This window comes from Cricetulus griseus, chromosome 6, assembly GCF_003668045.3.
Source record: "Cricetulus griseus strain 17A/GY chromosome 6, alternate assembly CriGri-PICRH-1.0, whole genome shotgun sequence".
Lineage (NCBI taxonomy): Eukaryota > Metazoa > Chordata > Mammalia > Rodentia > Cricetidae > Cricetulus > Cricetulus griseus.
In genome coordinates, this window is record NC_048599.1 from 66323248 (window position 1) to 66333823 (window position 10576).

Below are 10576 nucleotides of genomic sequence, written 5' to 3' on the forward strand. Positions count from 1 at the left end.
ACTTCAAGAACTATATTGAATTGGAGAGGAGAGACTGGACACTCTTGCCTTGTTCCTGCTTTTATCTCCCTGTTTTCTTCATTGATAATTTAATTATTTCATTTACTTTTCAGTTTCATATCTTCTGTGAACTTCTATACATCTACGTTTATGTAATACGTAAAATGAAAGCTTCATAAATATTTCATGTTAAAATATACTAAAGTGATTAAATGATTGTGTATAGTCAGGATTTAAGCTAATTAATTTAGGGATTAATTGCAATATCTGGTTATCAATATTTACAACAGAATAGTTCAATGACAAAATTTTCCATTTTTGTTTTCCTTTTTCTTTTTAATGTTGTTTCATGAGGTCTGAAATCCATTAGTTGCACTGGACAAATAAAATGGTCCTCTAGGGGAGAGAGTCTAAACTATGAGCACTTTTAAAACTATCTAGTGTTTCTAGAAAATTTGCTCGATGGTCTCTTGAGGTTTTAATAATTACCCTCATATATTTTATGTTAGGTTATTATTTGGTACTTTAGACTAGAGAAATCAGGGAAGCCGGTCTGTTATGATGCTGTTTCCTTTATATATGTAAAATGCACAGAGATGTTGAAACAATGAGAAATATGGCTTTATTTGTAGACATGATTCTTGTTTTGAAATTGCTATAAGCATGGATCATACCTAAGGAGCTTTTGTTTGTTTAATGAAATGTAGATAGCAACCTGGCAAAGGGATTGAATAGGATGGAAAAATAACTATGAAAAAATTCCTGAAGTATAGGAAAATGTTAATTGGATTTGACTTTGAGCTACAATAACATTGTACATGAAGAAATGTAAAAGACACTGGAAAACATTCAAAAGCTTTGTAGTATTTTGAATTTACTTGTGGTACAATTTTCCAATACATACTCATTTTTCAATGTGATGTTGAGAATTTGAAAACAGAATAATACTAACAGATAAGGAATTAAGTTTATTTTTCACATTTTCTCTTGTTTTGAAAAGTTTTATTTATTTTATTTTATACGTGTCATTTTTTTTTTACTTTCATGTATGTATATGCATTTCTTGCAAGCAATACTCAAGGAAGCCAGAAGAATGTATTGGGTGCTTTGCCACTGAAATTACAGACAGATGTGAGCTGTCACGTGGGTACTGGTAAACTCCTCTGCAAGATCAGTGAGTACTCTTAATCCCTGAATCATCCCTCCAACTCTTTCTCCTGTGGCTTATAACATTTTTTAAAAAAAATTAAATTGTTTTCAATTTACATAGAAACCCCTGTCCCCCCTCCTTTCGCCTATCCTACCTCCCCACCTTCTCCCTTCCTAAACTCATCCATTCCTTAGAGGGAGTAAGGCCTTTCTTAGGGAGTCAACAAAGTCTGACATACCAAATTGAGGCAGGATCAAGGGTGATAAGTTGAGCCACCCTTCCAACTCAATGTCCTGTGGTTTGTAAGAAATGTTTATATTAATTTTATTTCTGAACTCTAAGTAAGACAGTTAATGAGTTTTAACAAATGGATAATTTTAATTTTTCTTGGGTGAAAGAAAGTGAGAATAAGAGTCAGAGTAATTAAAACGCAAAATTTATTGAGTTGATTAAAATTTGAAATTAGAAAGCTATGTGTGTTACTTTGTTTCATTTATTCTCATAAGTTGTTGTTAGAAAAAGATACACAGTTACTTATATTTTCATCAATAATCAGTAAAAGCAGCAGTTTTTCTTAAATTAGAAGTGTTTGGGAGTTTTGAGGTATAAAGCAGGTTTCATGACAATTTGAGAAGTAAAATTCCTGAGTTTGTCTTGAGGGAATAATAAACTTATAATAATTATGAAAACAGGAGAAAATATTCACAGGTGATAGTTTTGAGGGGTGCTTGCTCAAACCTAGCAGATGACTATAGGAGTATTGACTTTATACTATGAATCTCATACCAAATATTTCATTTAAGAATTAGGAAATTCTTTTTTTGTTTGTTTCATAGAAGGGTTTCTTTTATTCTTGAAAAATGAATTGATAGAGAAAAGAACTATCAAATCACCAAAATATTTGGAAACTGATAATCATATATTCCAGGTGTATTATTGTTCTTAAAATAATTTTCTTTTTTTTTAATTTAATTTTTTTATGTTTTTGGAATTAATTTTTTTTTAGTTCAAATTAGGAACAAGCTTGCTTCACATGTCAATCCCTACTTACTCCCCTCCCCTGAACCCTGCCCCCAACACCCCACCTGCCCCCACCCCATCCAGCCTCCTCTACCCAGGCAGGGTAGGGCCCTCGATGGGGCTCCCCAAAGTCTACCACATCATCCTGGGCCGGGCCTAGGCCCTCTCCCATGTGTCCAGGCCGAGAGTGCATCCCTTTACCCTTCATGTGGGATGAGCTTTCAAAGTCCCTTCTGACACCAGGGAAAAATACTAATCCACTACCAGAGGCCCCCTAGAGTGCAGAGGTCTCCTCATTGACATCCATGTTCAGGGGTCTGATTCAGTCCTATGCTGGCCTCCCAGACAGCAGTCTGGGGTCCATGTGCTTCCCCTTCTTCAGACCAGTTGTTTCTGTGGGTTTCACCAGCCTGGTACCGACCCCTTTGATCTTCATTCCTTCCTCTCTGAAACTAAGTTCCAGAGTTCAGATCAGTGTATATCTGTGGATGTCTGCCTCTGCTTCCATCAGCCACTGGATGAGGGCTCTAGAATGGCATAAAAATAAGTCATCAGTCTCATTATAGGGGAAGAGCATTTAGGTTATCCTCCCCACCATTGCCCAGATTGTCAGTTCCTGTCATCCTTGTAGGTCTCTGGAAATCTCCCTAGTGCCAGATCTCTCCTCGGACCTATAATGGTTCCCTCTAATATGGTATCTCTCATCCTGCTCTCCTCCATTCTTTCCCCAACTCAACATTTCTGGTCTTCCATTTCCTTCTCTCCTCTCCTCTTCTCTTCCTCTCATTCTGGCAGCTCTCTCTCCCCTACCGTCATGCTCCCAATTACCTCATGAGATCCTGGCCCTTCCCATTCTCTGGGGTCCATGCATTTTTCCCTTAGAGTCCTTCTTGTTTCCTAGTTTCTTTGGTGAAGAGGATTGTAGGCTGGTAATCCTTTGCTCTACGTCTAAAATTCATATATGAGTGAGTACATACCATGTTTGTCTTTTTGTGACTGGGTTACCTCATTCAGGATGGTTTCTTCTAGTTCCATCCATTTGTCTGCGAATTTCAAGATTCCATTGCTTTTTTTCTGCTGAGTAGTACTCCATTGTATAAATGTACCACATTTTCTCTATCCATTCTTCAGTTGAGGGGCATCTAGGTGGCTTACAGGTTCTGGCTATTACAAATAATGCTGCTATGAACATGGTTGAACATATATCCTTGTTGTATGAACATGCATTATTTGGGTATATGCCCAAAAGAGGATTGCTGGATCTTGAGGTAGACTGATTCCCATTTTTCTGAGCAACTGCCATACTGATTTCCAAAGTGGTCTTACAAGTGGAGGAGTGTTCAGAATTAGGAAATTCTTAATCAGTCCTATGCTGGTTTCCTAGCTATCAGTCAGGGGGTCCATAAGCCCCCACTTGTTCAAGTCTGCTGTTTCTGTGGGTTTCCCCAGCCTGATCTTGACCACTTTGCTCATCATTCCTCCCTCTATACAACTTGATTCCAGGTGTTCAGCTCAGTGTTTAGCTGTGGGTGTCTGCTTCTGCTTCCATCAGCTACTGGATGAAGCCTCTAGGATGGCATATAAGGTACTCATCTGTCTCATTATTGGCGAAGGGCTTTTAAGGTAGCCTCTCCACTATTGTTTAGATTGTTAGTTGATGTCATCCTTGTAGATCTCTGGGCATTTCCCTAGTGCCAGATTTCTCTTTAAACCTATGATGGCTCCCTCTATTATGGTATGTCTTTATTGTGGGTGTCAGTTAGGAGGCCTGGGAAATCTATGGGGCCTCTGGATAGTGGATCAGTTTTTATACATAGTATATGAATGGGCTGTGGGAGCCCATTCCACATAGAGGGATACTCTCTCTGCCTAGACACACAGGGGAGGGCCTAGGCCCTGCTGCAAATGATGATAGATCTTAAAGATCCCCCATGGAAAGCTTCATCCTCCCTGGGGTGCAGAAAGGGGTTGGGATAGGGTGTCCGGTGCGGGGCAGGGGAGGAGGCGAGAGACAGAACTGGGATAGACATGTAAAATAAGCTTGTTTATAATTTAAATGAAAAATCACCAAAAAAAAAACCGAATTAGGAAATTCTTAAAAATTTAGATTTCAGCAATGGTGCATGTTTTTTAATCTCAGCACTGGGGAGGCAGAGACAGGTGGATATCTGGGAGTTTGAGGCCAGCCTGCTCTACAGATCTAGTTCCAGGACAGGCTCCAAAGCTAAGGAGAAACCCTGTCTCAAAAAACCAAAAAATGTAGATTTCTGAAAATCTATTGGAGAATTCTACATATGGCAGATTTAGGAGTGCATGAAGGCACTAGCAATGGAACTATTTACAGCATAAATAAAAAAAAAACAAAGTCTGACCTTTTGTATTATGGGTATTTTAATAGTTGTAAATGAATGTGTGTTATGTAATGAATAAGAATGATTTTAAAACCCAAATAACTGTAAGAAAAGGGTTGAAATGACCTGTTCTGTGGGTGTTTCTTCTGTGCGTGTTTGTGGCTCATAGGTAAATAAGAATCATATCCTTTGCTCTCCATTTACAGATGTCCATGTGAGTCTGTTTCTAAATTCCATGATATTTTGGTATAGTTACATATCATTCTACTCTATACTCAAAAGCATTCTTGGATTTTACCAAGGTGATGGAGATTGGCTGTTCAAAAGACAAATTTACCATAGATACAGATTAGAACTTGAAAGATGCTTGAAACACTGTGATTGGCTATAACTCTGCAGCCTTTGAAGAATGGCCAGAAAAAGCATGCAAACTGAAAAAATTATCTTTACTTAAATTTTTCTTTTTCTCCATAACTGCACATATTTTTCAAATTTTGTTGTTGGTTTTAGATTTTTCCCTTTAAACTCATTGTCCTTTTAAAAACTTTTATAATGTTTTGCCTTCTACTTTCTCTGTCACTTTAGAACTCTGCTCAGTCACCTTTCCTGTCTTTAAACCTATAATCATGCATATTTTCATGTGTGTTTGAAATAATCAAAATACATCTTTATCTCTGTTTTGACAAATACATATATACATTATGTTGCAATTCTTAGTTTTAGTATGGGTTACAAGAAATGCCATTTTAATAGTAGCGAAGAAACACTTAATGAATTACACTTAATTATAATTGCTAAGGAGACACAAAGAATTCTTTGAGAAAAATGCATTCAAATTACATTGAAAGTACACTTTGATTGCTAAGTAACCTGAATACTGTAATCTATTATTGAATAGGAGATAGTTAACATATTTTGAAGATCTTTTATCAGAAAGGGATAGTTAACATATTTTGAAACATATTTCAAAAATAGAATTTCAAGCTGTTTTATGATACCATCTTTTTTAATTCATTCATTTATCTCATGTATTCACACTATAATGGAAAAATAAAAATATTAGTATTAATATTAATTATCTCATGTAGAATACCTCTATATTGAATCAGATTGGTGAATGCAAGCAGATTGGTCCTTCCCAAATTGCCATCAGAGATATTCTATCCAGTAACTGTTGAAAACAAAGGCAGAAATCCACAGACAAGCACTGTGATGAGGTATGGGAGTTTTGCAGAAGAAAGGGAGGAGGAATTGTATCAGCCAGGGGGTGGGTCATGATGGGGGAACCCACAGAGACAACTGACCTGAGCTCTGGGGAGCTCAGGGACACTGCACCAACAGCCAGGGAGCAAGCATGAGACCAATGTAGGCCCTCTGCAAGTGTGTGATTATCATGTAACTTGGTCTCTTATCAAGGCTTCTAACAGTGAAATGAGAGCTTCTCCCTGGCACTTAGCTGGCTTTTGATAGCATGTTCCTGATGTTGGATTACTTGGCTCAACCTGGATATAATGGGAAGACCTTGGTCCTGCCTCAACTTGATATGCCATGCTTGTGAAAGTCCATGGGTGGCCTGTCGCTTTCTGAATGGAGATGGAGGAGGAGTGGATGGGGAGGAGGATAAATGGAAAAGGGGAGGCAATGGGATGAGAGCAGGGAGGAGAAACAGTTTGGTATGTAAAATAAATGAAAAAATGTTATTTAAATAAAAAATAACTCGATGGGCATAATTAGTGTTTTTTTCCCTTTCTGGTTTCATTTAGGCACAACTAGCAAATAAGTATTTATATCTTTGATATACAACATTTGTTTAATATATTAGTTTTTAATACATACTTATGTATTAATGTACATTTAGTTGTAATATATATATAACATATATATCATAAGCTAATGATAATTTTTACCTCACATATTTATAAGTTGTGAGAACGTTGGTGATGACTCTCAGCAATTTTCAAGCCTGTAACTGTCATCGTCCATAATCATCATGCTGCAGTAGATCTCTAGGAAATAACCACCATGCCAATGGAGCATTTGTATTTTTCTATTTTTATTTTTCCCCCTATTTTTTATATAAATTAGAAACAAGATTGTTTTACATGTCAATCCCAGTTCCCTCTCCCTCCCCTCCATCCCTGTCCTCCAATAACATCCTACCTATCCCATACCATTTCTGCTCCCCAGGGAGAGTGAGGTCTTCCATGGGGGGGGGAGGTCTTCAGAGTCTGTCATATCATTTGTGTGTCTTGGCTCAGGGAGTATCCCTCTATATGAAATGGGATCCCAAAGTCCACTCTGATACTAGGGATAAGTACTGATCTACTACAAGAGGTCCCATAGATTTCCGAGGCCTCCTCACTGACACCCACATTCATGGGGTCTGGATCAGTCCCATGCTAGCTTCCCAGTAATCAGTCTGGGGACCAAGAGCTCTCCCTTGTTCAGGTCAGCTGTTTCTGTGGGTTTAACCAGCCTGGTCTTGACCCCTTTGCTTATCACTGCTCCTTCTCTGCAACTGGGTTCCAGTTCAGTTCACTGTTTGGCTGTTGGTATCTGCTTCTACTTCCATCAGCTGCTGGATGAAGGCTCTAGGATGGCATATAAGGTAGTCATCAATCTCATTATTAGGGGTGGGTATTTAAGGTAGCCTCTCCTCTGTTGCTTAGATGTTGGTGTCATCCTTGTAGATCTCTGGACATTTCCCAAGTGCCTGATTTCTCTTTAAACCTATAATGCCTCCCTCTATTATGGTATCTCTTATTTTGCTCTCCTCTATTCTTCCCCCTACACAACCTTCCTGCCCCTTTATGTCCTCATCACTCCTCCTCTTCTCTCCTTCTCATTTTCCTAGCTCCCTATTACCTCCCCCATGCTCCCAATTTACTCAGGAGATCTTGTCCCTTTCCTCTTCTCTGGGGGACCATGTGTGTTTCTCTTAGAGTCCTCCTTGTTGCTTAACTTCTCTAGTGGTGTAGATTGTAGGCTGGTAATCCTTTGCTCCATGTCTAAATTCCATATATGAGTGAGTGCACACCATGTTTGTCTTTTTGTGACTGGGTTACCTCACTCAGAATGTTTTATTCTAGTTCCATCCATTTGCCTGCAAATTTCAAGATTCCTTTTTTTCCCCACTGAGTAGTACTCCATTGTGTAAATGTACCACATTTTCTCTCTTCATTCTTCAGTTGAGGGGCATCTAGGTTGCTTCCAGGTTCTTACTATTACAAATAATAATGCTGCTATGAACATAGTTGAACAGATGTCCTTGTTGTATGAATGTGCTTTTGGGTATATGCCTAAGAGTGGAATTTCTGGATCTTGTGGTAGACTGATTCCCATTTTCCTGAGGAGTCGCCATACTGATTTCCAAAGTGGCTGTACGAGTTTTCCCTCCCACCAACAGTGGATGAGTGTTCCCCTTTCTCCACATCCTCTCCAGCATAAGTTATTATTGGTGTTTTTGATTTTAGCCATTCTGACAGGAGTAAGATGGTATCTCAGAGTTGTTTTGATTTGAATTTCCCTGATGGCTAAGTATGTTGAGCACTTTCTTATGTGTCTTTTAGCCATTTTAGATTCCTGTATTGAGAAATCTCTATTTAGTTTTGTGCCCCACTTTTCAATTGGATTACTTGGTGTTTTGGAAACTAGCTTCTTGAGTTCTTTGTAAATTTTAGAGATCAGTCCTCTGTCGGATATGGGGTTGGTGAATATCTTTTCCCATTCTGTTAGCTGCCATTTTGTCTTGCTGACTTACAGAAGCTTCTCAGTTTCAGGAGGTCCCACTTATTAATTGTCTATTTCAGTGTCTGTGCTACCTGTGTTATGTTCAGGATGTTGTCTCCTGTACCAATTCATTCAAGGGTACTTCCCACATTCTCTAAGAGGTTCAGTGTGCCTGGATTTATGTTGTAGTCTTTCATCCATTTGGACTTAAATTTTGTGCATGGTGATAGACATGGATCTATCTGCAATCTTCTACATGCCAACATCCACTTATTCCAGCACCATTCGTTTAAGATGCTCTCCTTATTTCATTGTATATCTTAAGCATTTGTATTTTTCTTTTTTTAAAACATCGTCATGTTTATGTTCCACACCCATACCTGATACTATTTTTTTCCGGGTCCAACATTATATTCATTTCTTTTATGAGTATGACTTCCTTGATTTTATATTATATTAGATCTTTCAGATTTGTCTTTTTGTGTCTGTAGTTTCACTCAGCACAATGGCCTCCAGGTTCATGACTGTTATTATAAACAAAATATTCCCTTCTTTTTAAAGGCTGTGGAACAGTCCACTATTTGTGTACTATGTATATATGTGTGTGTTGTGTGCCTGTGTATGCACATCTGCATTTATGTTTATTATCCAATCATCTGCAAAGGAACACTTGGGATGTTTCTATGTAGGTTATTATAAATAATGTTTCAGTGATCATGGGCCAATACACTGTCATTTCTTCTATTAATCCCCCAAATCATAATGGTTAATAATTCTCTCTCCCCCTTGTCTGTCTTTGTCTTTATCTTTTCTGTCTCCCTCTCCCATTCCATTTCTCCCATTTCCTCTTGTTTTTGTCTGTATCCATCTTAATTTTTCCATTTTTTCTGTTTGTTCCTCTCCTCTTTCTCCTTCCTTCCTTCCTTCCTTCCTTCCTTCCTTTCTTCTTTCCCTCCTTCCTTCTTGCTCTTCTTTGTTTTGATGGGGCTGAAATGCAGAGCCCTACACATTGGATGGCATGCACTCTATACCAGTTAAATACCAAGGCCCTATTTTAAAATTATATGGAAATGGCTATATGATTTATTAAATTAATAAATGAATTTATGTTTTCAACAACTCTGTATGAGGTTCCTTATCTAACACTTAACATAAAGGTTTTACTTTTGAGTTGTTGATACAAAGTGTTTGTAATTTGCAGCCCCCTGATAAGTAGGCATGTAAGCATTTGCTCATGTATCTTTTCATCTTTGGTTTGGTTTTAAATGCTAAATCAAAAATAGGCTTTCATAACCTTGAGTTTTAACCTTTTGGACTATTAATATAATTATCATAATTTTCAGTTTCTTCTACTGCTGCCATTCAGGAGGGACTGCAAAGCATATCAATGGAAAGAAAAAATCTATCTGTGGTGTCAGAATTTGTGTTCATGGGACTCACCAACTCCTGGAAGATGCAAGTACTTCTCTTTGTGTTTGCTTCAGTGTTTTATATGGCAAGCATGATGGGAAACTCCCTCATCATTTTCACAGTGGCTTCTGACCCTCACTTACATTCTCCCATGTACTTTCTGTTGGCCAATCTTTCTTTCATTGATTTAGGTGCTTCATCTGTCACTTGTCCCAAGATGATTTATGACCTGTTCAGAAAGCGCAAAGTCATCTCCTTGAGAGGTTGCATCACTCAAATCTTCTTCATTCATGTCATTGGTGGTGTGGAGGTGGTATTGCTTATAGGCATGGCTTATGATAGATATGTAGCCATATGTAAACCTCTCCATTATTTGACCATCATGAATGCCAAAATGTGCATTTTTATCTTAGTGTCTGCATGGGTGGTTGGCCTTATGCATTCCCTTGTTCAATTTGTTTATATAGTAAATTTGCCTTTCTGTGGACCAAATATTTTGGACAGTTTTTACTGTGACTTTCCTCGGTTCCTCCGACTTGCTTGCATAGATACCAACCAACTAGAATTAATGGTATCAGCCAACAGTGGATTCATTTCTGTAGGCTCCTTCTTCATACTGGCCATATCTTATGTTGTTATAATAGTCACTGTTCAGAAACATTCTTCAGGTGGTTCCTCCAAGGCATTGTCTACACTTTCTGCTCACATCTCTGTTGTGGTCCTGTTCTTTGGTCCCTTGATATTTATTTATACATGGCCTTCTCCCTCCACCCACCTGGATAAGTATCTGGCCATATTTGATGCAGTTGGCACTCCTTTTCTTAACCCTGTAATCTACACCCTGAGGAATCAAGAAATGAAGGCAGCAATGAAGAGAGCATGTAGACAGCTTCTGAAATATGGGAAGATCTCCTAA

The 10576-nt window shown here is 38.2% G+C and overlaps 1 protein-coding gene across 1 annotated transcript; it reads left to right on the forward strand.

Moving 5' to 3' along the window:
• The first annotated feature begins 9637 nt into the window (after window positions 1-9637).
• On the forward strand, window positions 9638-10576 carry LOC100760528 (olfactory receptor 4F3/4F16/4F29-like). Its single transcript, XM_027421004.1, has one exon. The coding sequence runs from the start codon at window positions 9638-9640 to the stop codon at window positions 10574-10576; it is 939 nt and encodes a 312-aa protein (XP_027276805.1).